A 14,502-nucleotide genomic window follows, 5' to 3' on the forward strand; every position below is an offset into this window, starting at 1 on the left:
GGGACGTCCTTTGTCTGTCCAACGGCGTGGGAGAGGCAGTGATTTTTAAGACAAAGTCACTTATTTTTATTATGCTGTTTGGAGAAATTGTCTTATTAAAGTGTGTTTTTTTTGCTAATTATTAATCGTATATTAACGGTACAAAATTCTTAAATTCAGTTCAATAAAGTGACCAAAATACTTATTTTAAGAAATCTATTTTAAATAAAGAAGTTTTCATTGCTTGTAATAACCTCAACTTGCTTACATTTTTTACCATTTTTCTAGTTTTAATGTCCATTACAGTCTTTCAGGGGCTACATTTTTATGCTCGGTTAAAGAATTCTAGCAGAGCATTATATTTAAAATGTTTTACGAGTTTCTAGAAGGGCTGTTTTTATGGTGTTCAAGGCCTGATGGATTCTTGCGAATGTCACTAGGAGCACTAGAACGAACCAGAAGAACCAGCTTTTTTCACTGATTATTTGTCTCATTTACTACAGTCAGGATATCGAAAAAGTTTCAGGAAATATGACAAAAAATGTTTTTATAAAACTTACCTAGTGCAGATTTAACAGCAGGAAAATCCTCTTGGGGGACATTGTGTAAGTTTAATGACTATCAGTGCTCCAAAATACATGAACAACTGTTTTGGAAATTATCTGTTGAATTAGGTGTAGTAATAATAAATGTCCAAAAGGTGGAGCCAAATAGTTTTAAAGTAAGCCTCAGATTCTAAATTAGACTAATGGAAACTGCATAGACAATAAAATGTCAGTCTGAGAACTAAAAGGTATTGAATGGAATCACATAACCACATACTGTAATTAATGGTTTGAGATCAATAGAATAATTTCTATATTTTCTATAATTGAACATGAATTTATCCTAACAGAAACTCTGATTGCTACATTTTTCCTCTCTCACTAAATGCTGTCATTATCTGAATGTCTCCGATCTTTGACCTCTCACCTGGTTTTCTTGACCTGGATGCTGCTGCTCAGCTTCTCCAGTACGAATTCCCCGGTGTCATGGTTGATGATGAGCACACAGTCCTTCTGGTACGGCCGCTTGTTTCCTTTGAATACCGTCATGGGAGGCGTGGAGCCCTGGAAGGACAACAATAACCTCAATATGTACTGAATGTACCAAAGCTTGTCGCGATGTCTCCTTCAATACCAAAAAGAAAAGGTTGAAGGTCCAACACACTGTGCTGGTACAGAAAAAGTTACTCAACACACACCAACACATTTGATTCATCTCGCTATGGCAGAAGTTTCGTCCCTTCTGAAAAAGCATTACTCAACAAAACTCCCCGGTAGCTGTTATGTGTGGTAACAAATTTCCTGAAAAGGACAATAAAGAGGTTATATGTGTATCCTACCGTGCAGCTGTTCTGTGTCGTGTATTTGAAGTAAATTGAAAACCAGAGTCACATTCCTTCAATGTATCAACATACTTGGCCAATAAAGTGGATTCTGATTAAAATGATTTTGAACGTGTGTACTTGTGCCAGTTCTTCTACGAAAAACACTTTATGACATGTTTAAAGAGGTTTCACATGAATTTAACTTTGTTGTAAAATCTCAGAAAGTCTGAGATCAGACCGCTGCACTGATTCAATTTACAATATTAGGGGAACTGCAAGAAATTCTTACTACATAAACATGTCAGATGAAGTAAAAGTAATGGGCAACAAACTATTTAAGTATTCTTTTAATTGTCTCTAGCAGTTATAGTAATTTAGGGCACTCTGTCTGTATGACCTGTCCACATTTGAGGGACAGTAATAGCAACTTTTCATGTTTTACCCCATTATTTTACAAAGGCTACCATAGGTTCTTAGACTGATTTCCTACAGACAGTTACTGTGTTTCAGTTCACTAACATTCGCTAAGAAAATCGACCTGTAGTCAACCCATCACAATGGACATTTAACCACATTTGTTTCAAACCAAGGCTGTGTTATCAGCATGTTTTAATGAAGCTGAAGTTTGTTTTTAAAAATCATCCTTCATGTTGTCTTCATGAATGCTTCAACATCCAAAACTAAACAGCAACCTTTTTAATTCACAACAATTCATACAACAGCAACATTTGCTCAAAAGTATTGCGAGTAAAGGGTCGGTGAAAACGTGTCGGGTGAATTTAGAATCACTTAAACCAGAGGAGAAGCGCAGACGGTCTTACCGGGATGTGAGGTAACGTTATGGTAACTTCGTCTCCTTTCCCAACTTGTAGCTCTCCCTCACAGCTTGTGTCGATAGATGCTGGTTTAAAGTCATCTGAAAAGGACGGACATTGATTAGACGTAAATCATGAGGACAAAAACCAGAAGTCTCCTGCACAGCATTACTGGGTCGGACGCCGTTCAAATGCAACTTTAACTTTGTGTTATACAAGTTATATAACTGTATATGTATTATAACTGCTGTCAGACTGTGTGTGCAGCGTAGGGCCTGACAGATAATGGATTTTTATGGCTGCTATTTATATTTGAAAGTTAAAAAAATCTGATCATAATGAAAAAGCCTTTTTCTTCTTTAAAATAAAAGATACTTTTTTTTTTTACAACATTTCTGGTTCCTTAAATGTGTTTGTTGTTTGTAAGACTTGTGACCATGATATGTACAGAAAACACACAGTTGAACAATAAACAGACGGACAAACAATGGAATAGTAACACTGTTTATAAACATATCTGACATTTCTGTAACGCAATCTCTTCCGTCACCTTCTGCACGCCAATCAGTTTATCTTACTTCCATTACTGGCGCTGTAGTGCAAAGTGATCGTAACTCTGCTTCACTGCACAATAGGGCTGCGACTAATGATTATTGGCATTATTGGTTAATCTGTTGATCATTTTATCAATTAATCAATTAGTTGTTTGTTCCATAAAATGTCAGAAAATGGTGAAAAATGTAGTTCACCGTTTCCCACAGCCCAAGGTGACGTCCTCAAATGTCTTGTTGTGTCCACAACCCAAAGATATTCAGTTTACTGTGATAGAGGACTCAAGAAAACACAAAATATTCACATTTGAGTAACTGAAATCAGAGAATTTGGTCTTTTTTTGACTCAAAACAATGAATCTATAATCAATAGAGCTGGCAATCGACCATGAATCGACTAACTGTTGCAGCTCAATGTCAGTTGAGATTATGGACGGTGAAGACAATAATAAACGAGTCGCAGAGAGAGTAACACACATCCTTGTCACGCTCAATCACAGTGAGGAAAAGAAAGTACACACAGCAGCTGTTATCAATATTAATTATTAACAGTTAGTAAAGACACAAGGCGAGCTTGTCACAAGTAAATGAGAGTAAAAGATTCTCAAAAAGAGCCAAAATGCACATTTTTACTTACAATAATACAATATTGTAATATAATATACAACGATATTGTACACGGAGCTCTTGGTTTCATGGTTTTTATCACAGCTATGGTTTCATCCACTTACAAACTCAACTCTGGACCAACTTCTTAGAGTTTATTTAAATATTTCAAGTGCAAAAAAAAAAGTCTTATTCTCTAAAGACCTCACAGAAATGTACAAAACTAACTTCTATTTCATCATAATATTTAGTTTACTAACCTTTATTTATATTTTTTTCCATAAAGGAAGACAAATACAGTACATAATCATACAAGTAATATATAGTAACATATATAGTAATATTCACACTTATCTAAAACCTGAGTTTTCACAAAACTAATATATATATATCTATATATACTAAAGATATTTTAACTATGCAAACAACTTAATTTACTTCTCCACATAACTGGCTGTTGTGTAAGAGGACAGCAGCTCAGTTTACACTCTGAGGCACAAACTTCTCATTCAACACTTGAAGTCTCCTTTATTCTCCTTTATTCTCCTTTATTCTCCTTTATTCTCACTCACATCTGATGGTGTGAAAGGAAGATTTTGGCCTCTTCTCGAAGCTTTCTCCGAGCTTCAAAACATGCTCCTCTTTGTCCAGCAGCGGGTTCGTGCTCCCGTTCATGTCTCCGTTTCTTCTCGAGCTTAACTGAAGGGATATTCCACAGAGCCGAGCTGCATCTGGCGACTTTCCCGGAGATTTGGGGAAATAAGAAATCAACTAAAAGACAAAGTTAGCCTGCTGTGGCTAACCGTTAGCACAACATTCCCTGTCGTCACTCCTCTTCCGCTTTGGGTGCGGCTGGCAAATGTCGCCGAAGAACAAATCACCATAGCAACTCTATTTTTTTTTTTTTTCTCGATTAAATATATAAAGCTGAAAACAAATAAATCGTTATTACACTATTTTTTATTCAGTAAGTAACTAGCGATGGTTTTATTAACGCCACAGTAAGAAACTGAATTAAATTGTGAATGCTACCCGGAAAGATTTAAATGACGGACAACATGGGCGTCAAATGTGGAAAATGTAACTAAGGTGCAAAATTTTTAAAACAATAAGTTAGTTTTAGCGTTATTTATAATCTAAATAACTCAAGTTGCTGTAAGGTTTGCTGAAATGTTTGCTTTCCCACACATTTACGATTAATAACGTCTGCAAAACCGAGAGGACGCGTAATAAAACGAAGCTTTCTAACAGCCTCATGGCACTGTCAGAAGATGAAAGTTTCCCTGGTGATATTAAAATGACACCTACTGAAGAAGAAGTGGGGTCGAAAGACGAGTGTGTCTCCAGAGTTTTAACCCAGGAGGAGCAGGAGAGAGTCGGCGGGGAGCGGGCTCTGGTGTCCGGCTTCAAACAGATGAAGTTGGAGAAAGAAGCTCAGAAAAACTGGGACTTGTTTTACAAAAGAAACACAACAAACTTCTTCAAGGACAGACACTGGACCACCAGAGAGTTTGAAGAGCTCAAGGCTTGCAGAGAGGTGAGAGGGCAGCACTCCCAACACAAGTTACATCCCAACAGGCCACATATTATTACATTTTGTCCTCTTCAACCCTACTTGTAGTCATGTTAGTATTACATGTGCTTGATTAATGAGTTGTATAACTTCTATGTGGGTTTAAAATAGCCTCAAACATGTTTTTTTTTAAATGTTTTATTCATAAAAAAACAAAAATTACTTTGTTTGATAGAACATAAAATGAGACATTTTAAAATTGGAAAGTTTTAGCATCTAGATAATCCATAAATGTAAATCCTTACATTAACATTTTACACCTACTGCTGTGATTTTTGTGAATAAATGATGATCCAGTTACAAAATGCCTTTCTCAACTTTCTCCTTTTTAAATGCAGCAAAAGAAATTACACTAAAAACATCAAAATGTCATTTAAATCTGTGCAGGATTACATGTGAATAAAGGGATGAGCAGATATTTGTGGATATGAAATAGTTCTGTCTTTGTGCTGTTTGGTTTGCAGTTTGAGTCCCAGAGGCTGGTGCTGCTGGAGGCGGGCTGCGGTGTAGGAAACTGCATCTTCCCTCTGCTGGAGGAGGACCTCAACATCTTTGTTTACGCCTGTGACTTCTCACCACGAGCTGTTGAATTTGTCAAAGTACGATATCTAATACACAGACCTGTGAATCATCTGTTTCTGTTTTTACTGCCAGTACAAACTCGGTCTTCTACTGTTGGCTGCTGAACAGTTCTGCTGGAGGATTTGATGGCTTAACACTCTCCTGAAGGGCTCCTTTAGGAAACATATAGGAAGATATTTTATCACTTGTAATTGGTCACACGCCTCCTCCTTTCTAAAAGATTATGGCTGAGCTCAGCTGCTGCAGTAGCTCATAACAGTGGAAAAACTGGGTGTACAGGACAGTTTTCAAGTGAAGGCAAAACAGAATCAGGTCAGCAGATCTCCTCCCAGTGATGACATAATAATAGTGATACAAATAAAACTACTTTATCTGCTTTTTGTGTACAGCAAAACCCTCTGTACTGCCCTGAGCGCTGCTGTGCCTTCCAGTGTGATTTAACTAAAGATGATCTGAGGGAAAATGTGCCCGAGGGCAGCGTGGACGTCATCACTCTCATCTTCGTCCTGTCGGCCATCCACCCTGACAAGATGAAGCTGGCTTTGCAGAACATCAGCAGGGTGAGAGCAGACACAGATCAATTCTTTTTAACTTGTGTACAAACAAATGGCACAAAAGATTGATGTTTTTTTAATGTGGCTGCTAAGGTTCGAGGCAGTTACTTACCAGCATGTGTCTGGTGGTAACTCCCTAATACAAGCTGGTTCGGACAGTGTAATGTGATGTAATGTAATGAATGTCCTTGTGGCTTTAAGGTGCTGAAGCCTGGAGGCATCGTCCTGTTCAGGGACTACGGCCTGAACGACCACGCCATGCTCCGATTTAAAGCCGGCAGCAAGCTGGGGGAGAACTTCTACGTCCGCCAAGACGGCACAAGGTCCTACTTCTTCTCTAAAGGTCAGTAAGTGACTTCAGGGAAGTTGTTTTTAGGTTTGTGTCTTTGAGACTGAAGATAGATAGATAGATAGATAGATAGATAGATAGATGGAAAGGTAGATAGACTGATACATAAATACTATAGCTAGATGGATGGATGGATGGATACTGTATCCTTTACAGACCCCTTACTTTCTAATATACATCTTTTTGTAGTAGACATTTTGTAGAGCGTCCTCCTCCACTGTCCATAACAAAGGCAGCTAAAATGTTTCCAGACTCCTCAGTGTGTTTTTCAACTACAGTAACCATTTTTGATTTCAATGCTTGTTGGTCTGTTTTCCAAACATAAGTGCTGAGCTTACAACTAGCAGTAAGTAAGACAGCTACCCGCAAATTCTTGATTTAGTTATTCAACATTTCAATTGTGACTTATACAGCTGTTTGTACAGGAACTGCAACATGGGAAGGATGCAGACAAACAAGAGTCAGGCTCTATTAATATTTCTTGACTTTTTCATGACACAACAGAAAAAAACTCAACCTTCATTTTGCCTCGGTCCCTCGCTCTAAAGTCGCAGTTTGCTCTTTTCGTCTCCTTTCAGAGTTCCTGGCTGAGCTGTTTGAGGACACGGGCCTCCAGTCTGTTTCTAACGACTACGTCCTGAGAGAGACGGTCAACAAGAAGGAGGGGCTTTGTGTTCCCAGAGTGTTCCTGCAGAGTAAATTCACCAAGCCCGGGCGACCACAGAGCTCCTAATGTCATTCCGCCTGCGTCTGCCACCTTATGAATCTCCAAAGGTAGCAGAGAAAACTAAAGACTGAGAAATGATTATATTCTTTGGTGGAATCGGTAGTCTAAATGTTACCGAAGAGAGCTTGTGGCCTACACGCTGCTGGTTTGAATCCTCTGGAACATGAGGGAGGTGCAGGGGGGTAAGATTAATAATGCCCCCTCCCAATAATCAGCTGCTGTCTCTTGCCCTTTGGCTCACTGACACATTGAAGCTGCTCCTCCGCCAACAGACGGAGACAGTTCTTGGAAATATGTGGAACTATGAAGCACAAAAATGCCAACAGGGATACGATTGTTCAGCAAAGCCCTCAGCTGGATTTTAGTGGCTCAGATTAATTTAAACTTAATCAGCTTTTAACATCAACATGAGACATTTCTTGGCTTCTCTGTGAGCCCTCAGACATATTTCTCCTGTGAGCAAGCCAGTATTATGATTACCTCCAGTATAATTTCCCCTGATATTAAGTTCAAGAGATCATTTTTGAATGTGGTGAGTTTTTAATTTTGTATAAATTCCTTTTAATGTTTTTCACCGTTTTAGCCTGTCTATATTAAAAAGATTTGTTGCAATTGTGTCATTTCACTCTTAGTCTAAACTTGTTCAGGAGAAATTGCTCACTGTCTTACATTCTGATACTTTCTGCTGCTGGTCGTCTTCTTTGACAAACAGAAATTACACATTGTGCTTTTTAAATAGACAATTATTTTAGCATTCATCTCTTAATGTGATTGTTTACTGTATAGAAACAGATAGAGGGGTAGGCAAAACATTTCCCCAACCAGAATCAATAGGAGGCATTGTGGTTATATTGTTAATGGACTTGGATACAAGGACACGACCACATTGTGCAATTTCACTGTATATCAAAATATCAGACTTCCTCGTTGTCCAAAGAAGACATTCAAGACAAGCAATGTTACTCCATGTTGTGGTTCATTGTTAATTATCGGCTGATAATATTTCACATATATTAGCAAGAGCGTTACTGGATTAGAGTGTAATTTATTCATTACAGATGACACAGTCCCTAGATGTAAGATCCGGTTTAACAATACACAAGTCGTCCAGAGGAGTGCGTTGTTGACAAGTTAAAGTGTAGAGGAACCAAAATAACCTCCACCCACCAAAAGTGACTGTCACTGGTTTCAGATTGCATATAGCATAAAGCTCTGGTTAGACAGTCAATGCAAAAACTCATCCATATTAGATGTCCTGTTGTCAGTGTGTCACCATCCATGAGTCAGGATGGCTATTTATAAACTTCTGTATTATTAGTGTCTGTATTATCAGAGTCTGAAACTTTCCAGTTTCACTGGCTTTGTGACTGCCAGTGCTTTCTCAAATGTTTTGCTTCACACTGGCACAAAGTTTACTTTCTTGGAAGAGACATCCACTGGATATACGATGTTCTAAATGCTTGAGAATGAAAGCAAAAAAAGTCTTGCCACAAACATCCATCAGCAGGGTCCCGCATGAAGCACAGGATTTGACAACAATACAAGGCTGATCACATCTAAAAGTTCACATTTTTAATTTTTCCTTTGAAGCACAAACCCCAACCAGCAAAGGTTTCTACACAAAATCCTACAAGGATCCTCTGCTGATTAGAAAATGAGATTGCACAAAATTGATATTTTAAGATCATCTAGCCTATTTAGCATTATTTACTTTTTAACAACACACTAATATCGACCTGTAATAAAGCACGTAGAATATAGGTTTATAGCACTAAGTACATGGCACTGTTAAATGACACAACTGTGGTGTGAATCGGTTGAAGCGCTGTGCCGAGCATCTTGCACCATGCTCTACATATGGCTTCCTGTTCAGTGCGCACGTCCCCCGCTGTTAGCGTTTGGGGCGCACAGGGATAAAAGGTCTGAAAGTAGCACATAGAGAAACCTCCGTGGTCTCATTTATCAGTAACATCTACTGTGTGCTGTAAAGCTGCATTTATATGCTATATTAAAGGGAAATGTGTTTCTTAGTATTGTGGAAAAAGTAGATAATACCAGTAATCCTTTCATCAGTCATTTAACAATTACTGTTGTTATTTATGCACAAATCTCCAGAATTAACCACCAACAAGCACAAGAAAAATCTCAGCAACACACAGTGCACATCAAGTTGGTCTATTTTCTTCTTTGGTGTAGTTGTACATTTCAGCATATATCTGATCTGATAATGATCTCAGAGCACAGGAAACTAAATTTCTCTTTAAGGCATTTAATATTTTTGCCTCTTTTTTCATTGTCCTGCACGTTAACATTGATAAATCCAATCCATTCTTTAATTCTTTGTTTTATAGATGTAGTTGTTTGTGCAGGATGTGCAAAAATTTAAATCTGAACCAAATTTTGTGAATCCATTGAGCAGATGTTGAGATAATTTCAGGACCAAAGTGGTGGACAGACATGCTGCTATGGATGGGATGGATGTCGGTCTAAAAAATGATTATTCTATTAACAAACGTGACTTTTTCTGTTACCTCCCTACCTGGAAATCTGCAAACTTTTGTAAGAGCAGGGTCACAATGTTTATCAACCCAAATTCCATTTAACACAAAAAAAACACAACCTATGACCAACAGTAATACGTGACGTATGGTGTTCCTCTTTACTGTGTACTTTAAACACGATTTGATTTCGAAACCGATGCAGTTTCCTGTCCTGTGGTTTGGCGTCTTCAGCTCTCCATTAGTATGATGAACAGTTGTATATTAAAATGGAGTCACATCTGCAAGTTTATTCTGTATGAGTATGACAGAGCAATGCAGCTACAATCTCAGTTATCATGGCTTTTTAACAGCTGCAATCCGTGCTTGTATGCTGAATTCAGTTATTTTGTACAGAAAATAGCAAGTAACAGGCATGATATCCAACCAGATCTCAAAATAAATACAGCAACTGATTCTAATAAAGTAGGAAGTGCCATGCTTTGTGAGGATTATCAGCATTATATAAACTGCCAATCGCCATATAGTGTAGGCCTATTCTTGCTGTTGTTACTTTAACAGATGTGGCTTTGTCTAATGTAGTTGGGATTGCACGCCTCTGAAAATAAACACAGTGAGAAGGAAACCGTTTGAAAGCTGACTGCAGAGTGCAACAAACAAGTTGCAGTTGGTGTGGCTCTTCATATCATAACACAGTCAGCTTTGAGTTCACTGGTTTTTGAGCTGTGGGCTTTGTTCCCCAAAACAATCAACTGTCCATCGCCATGGCAATTGTATTTTAAGTATTGTTTTATGTTGACTTTGGGCACAGCACTAAATCATTTTGGCAATTCTGTCTTTGTCCCGAGGTAAATTCGGGGTGGACAATATGGATCAAATCCTGTATGAATTATAATATACATTTCTGCAAAATCAATTAATCCTGACAATGCAAAGTAATTCATTGCATTCACTGAAAAATCAAAAATACAATATTTACCATGCAATTCAACCTAATATGTACACGGCAATGTGGTTGACAAATTTATATTGTTTCACAATATGCTGTATATATATTGTCATATCATCACTCTCAATGTACCTACATGACATAAACATATGCAAATAGGATTTCATGTTCTAACAAACCTATTTAACCTCTATTATCAATATGAAATTATTTGTAGACTATTTCTTTTTTCTTCCCTATCTAAATATGATGAAGATGATCTTAAATAACTGGTACTGAGTGGGTTTTTATATGCCCAAAAGTCACCAACTAACATCTACATTGTAAGAAAAAGCAAAAACTGACAGCTGTGGTTGCCAGAACTTTATTGTAATAAATACGATAGAACTTTTATACTATTAAGGCAAAAGGATATTAGTATTGTTGATTTTACAGTTAAAGTTTTATTCCATATTTTACCTTATAAATATAATTTTTTACCAACAAGTGATTTTGCCACATGAAAATACCATATGAATTCTGTATAAAAAAGTTTTTGCCATGAGATAAGACTGTAATGTTACAGAAACTGTATATAACCTATTTGGAGTCTTCAGTCTTTTGCTGTCATGGTTTGACAGTGTTTCACCTGTAAAATCAAGGTCATATTGTAGAAATTGAATCTGCTTACCAAAGGCCATTAAAGCAGTTACAACAGATGATGAAAAATGATGTTCAATTTATTCTATTCACTTAGAATACAGCAAATATTTTTCTCAAGATGCTTTTGGAGAATGTAGCCTGGTGCAATCATCTTTCTTTTAATCCATTTTAATCCTTTGTGAAAGGAGCCGACTCGGTCAGATGATCAGTCTGCAAGAGAACATAACAGAGCAGAACAGGCATCAGTATGCATCATCAGTATAAAATGGCCTCTTTCCCACTGAGAGAAGTAACCAAGAAGGTAATATAAATGCTGCAGGCACGACAAAGAAAATAGTTATTTTTTTATTTTATCCTCAGGGGACCATAGATGTGTGTATAAAGTGTCATGGCAATCTGCTCTCTACTTTTTCAGATATTGTGTACCAAAGTGGACAACAGGGCTGGCTTAAAATTGTATATATATATATATATATATATATTTCTGTGGTTTGATGCCCTGTTTCAGATGCATTGCTTTTGTAAATCCCACAAAACTGTTCATGAGTCAAGGCAGTATACTTAAAGTAAGTTCAAAGAAAGGCAAGAAAAAAATATACTAATTTACAATAATGGGAGTTAATTTAATTTTCCCTTCTTGATCACCACAATACCTTTGACAGTGATCCAGATGAAATGTCCCATTGCTGTGTCACTGTCACATGAGGCCTTGCATTGAAATTCACCGTTGTCCTTTGGTGTCAGGTCCAGAATCTCTGTCACAACCTGTCTGCGTCTGTATGTCTCGTTTTCATCAGAGATTGTCTCGTTTACTGTGGTGAAGTACTTGCTGGGGTCTGTCAGCTCGGCACCTTGCTTACACCAAACAACCTTCAGCAGGCCGCATTTATTGAAGTCATAATGTGCCTCACATGATAGTTTGACCGATGAGCCTCTGGCAAGAGTGAGGGTTTTTTGTTTGTAAAAGACCTGTATGGTGTCATTCCCTAGAGCACAAAAGAAAACAATGTGAAAGAAAGAACTGTTACTAGACAGTTTCCACCTTGTTTTAGTCTTACAGTCATTGTTTTACTTTAAATAGTTTAGAGAAATTGTTCAACATTTTCACTTTCTTGCCAAGAGTTACATGAGAAGATTGATACCAGTCTCATATCTGACCGGTAAATATATGTTTACAGCCAGTAGCCAGTTATCTTAGCTTAGCTCAGTCCAAAGGTAGCAAAATACAACTACCAGCACCTCTAAAGGTTACTAATTAACTCATTAAATCTTGTATGTTTAATATGTACAGACTTGGAGAGTAACGGATTACATGTAACTTACAAAAAAGGTAACAGTTCACAGTTTTTTTGCAGGAATATAATTTTAAAATACATTTTAAAATAAATAATGACATTCGGTGCAGCATGCATGTTATAACACTTCATGAGACTCATCACCACTCTGGTCTGGAGTGAAACCATAGCTAATCTTACTGCTGCAAATTCAGTGTCAAGGCCTCCAATGAAACAATATTCTTTCACTGGGTGGAAATTTTACCATTATTTTGTCTTTAAAGCAGAAAAGGGAACAGCATCACAGTACAGTGCAAGTTTTGCCTTCCAGTTGTGAAAATGGACTACAGGCTACTGCTACTGATTTGGTTTCGATCAACTTCCCTATTCAACTGAGGCTCCATTGTAAACCACTGAGTAAACATGGAACATGGAACGCCTTTGAAACCACTCCTCTTACTGGAATGTAGCAAAACCTGACCACCACTCCCTCTTCCCTCTCAGAGAGTCTGTTTAATATTCACATTGCATTTTACATTCACGTTTTATTGAGAGGTGAAATGGCACTGCAGCTAGACCAGGAGAAACTTTGCTGTTCCATCTGTCTGGATCTACTGAAGGATCCAGTGACTATTCCCTGTGGACACAGCTACTGCATGAGCTGTATTAAAAACCGCTGGGATGAAGAAGATCCAAAGAATATCTACAGCTGCCCTCACTGCAAACAGTTCTTCACACCGAGGCCTGTCCTGGTGAAAAGCACCATGTTTGCTGATTTAGTGGAGGAACTGAAGAAGACTGGACTTCAAGCTGCTCCTGCTGATCACTGCTATGCTGGACCTGAAGATGTGGCCTGTGATTTCTGCACTGGGAGAAAACTGAAAGCCCTCAAGTCCTGTCTGGTCTGTCTGGTTTCTTACTGTGAGAAACACCTCCAGCCTCACTTTGAATCCCCTGCCTTTAAAAAACACAAGCTGGTGGACCCCTCCAAGAAGCTCCAGGAGAACATCTGCTCTCGTCATGATGAGGTGATGAAGATGTTCTGCCGTACTGATCAGCAGTGTATCTGTTATCTCTGCTGAACATAAATGGCCACGTACACAGTCTCAGCTGGCCAGCAAGAAAAGACTGAGGGGCAGAGATACTCGAGTGAGTCGACAAAACATCCAGCAGAGGAACCAGGACAGAGAAAAGATGTGAAGGGATGCTTCAACAGGAGGTGGAGGCTATCAATCGCTCTGCTGATAAAGCAGTGGAGGACAGTGAGAAGATCTTTAAGGAATTGGTCAGTAGTATCAGGAAAAGAAGCTCTGTCATGAAGCAGCAGGTCAGATCCCAGCAGGAAACTGAAGTGAGTCGAGTCAAAGAGCTTCAGGAGAAGTTGCAGCAGGAGATTGCTGATCTGAAGAGGAAAGAGGCTGAACTGGAGCAGCTCTCACAGACAAAGGACCACATCCAGTTACTCCATAACTACCCCTCAATGTCAGATCTTACTAAATCTACAGACTCACCAAGCATCAATATCCGTCCTCTGAGGTACTTTGAGGATGTGACAGCGGCTGTGTCAGAGCTCAGAGATAAACTACAGGACGTTCTTCGTGATGTAGCGACCAGAACCTCACTTACAAAGACTGGACCGGATGTTTTACTGCCACGAGCAGAGCCAAAGACCAGGGCTGAGTTCTTGCAATTTTCACAAAAAATCATATTGGATTTAAACACAGCAAACACAGAGGTGTTATTATCTGAAGGGAACAGAAGCAACAAATATGGAAGCATTTCAGTTTATATTCCTGTAACCCAGACAGATTCACCGGAACATGTTTCAGTTCTGAGTAAAGGAAGTCTGACCAGAGTTGTTCTGGGAGGTGGAGTGAAGTTGGCGGCGGAGTTTCAGTAGCAGTCACATACAAGGATATAAGCAGAACAGGAGGTGATAGTGAATTTGGAAACAGTGACAAGTCTTGGGCATTGGAGTGTTCCTTTAATGGTAATTATCATTCAAAACATAACAAAATCAGAACTTCAATACCA

The 14,502-nt window shown here is 38.4% G+C and overlaps 2 protein-coding genes and 1 pseudogene across 2 annotated transcripts in view; 2 read left to right on the plus strand and 1 right to left on the minus strand.

The window, feature by feature from the left end:
* eaf1 (ELL associated factor 1) overlaps positions 1 to 4,178 on the minus strand; it is a 9,473-nt gene extending 5,295 nt beyond the window's left edge. Inside the window, exons 1-3 of the mRNA XM_035671823.1 lie at positions 3,893 to 4,178; positions 2,170 to 2,264; positions 952 to 1,088 (exon numbers count right to left, since the gene is read on the minus strand). Coding sequence (XP_035527716.1) covers positions 952 to 1,088; positions 2,170 to 2,264; positions 3,893 to 3,995 — 335 coding nt within the window. The 5' untranslated portion in view covers positions 3,996 to 4,178. The remainder of the gene's footprint in view (positions 1 to 951; positions 1,089 to 2,169; positions 2,265 to 3,892) is intronic.
* A 199-nt stretch (positions 4,179 to 4,377) lies between these two features.
* Positions 4,378 to 7,717, plus strand: mettl6 (methyltransferase like 6). Its single transcript, XM_035671822.1, has 5 exons — positions 4,378 to 4,857; positions 5,358 to 5,492; positions 5,865 to 6,035; positions 6,231 to 6,372; positions 6,957 to 7,717. Exons 1-5 carry the CDS (start codon positions 4,576 to 4,578, stop codon positions 7,109 to 7,111), a joined length of 885 nt encoding a protein of 294 aa, XP_035527715.1. The 5' UTR covers positions 4,378 to 4,575; the 3' UTR covers positions 7,112 to 7,717.
* Positions 7,718 to 13,028: 5,311 nt separating this feature from the next.
* On the plus strand, positions 13,029 to 14,496 carry LOC118336466 (annotated as a pseudogene).
* The last annotated feature ends 6 nt before the right edge of the window (positions 14,497 to 14,502 follow it).

Source organism: Morone saxatilis, unplaced genomic scaffold, assembly GCF_004916995.1.
Source record: "Morone saxatilis isolate NCDOM2014 unplaced genomic scaffold, NCSU_SB_2.0 Contig24, whole genome shotgun sequence".
Taxonomy (NCBI): domain Eukaryota; kingdom Metazoa; phylum Chordata; class Actinopteri; family Moronidae; genus Morone; species Morone saxatilis.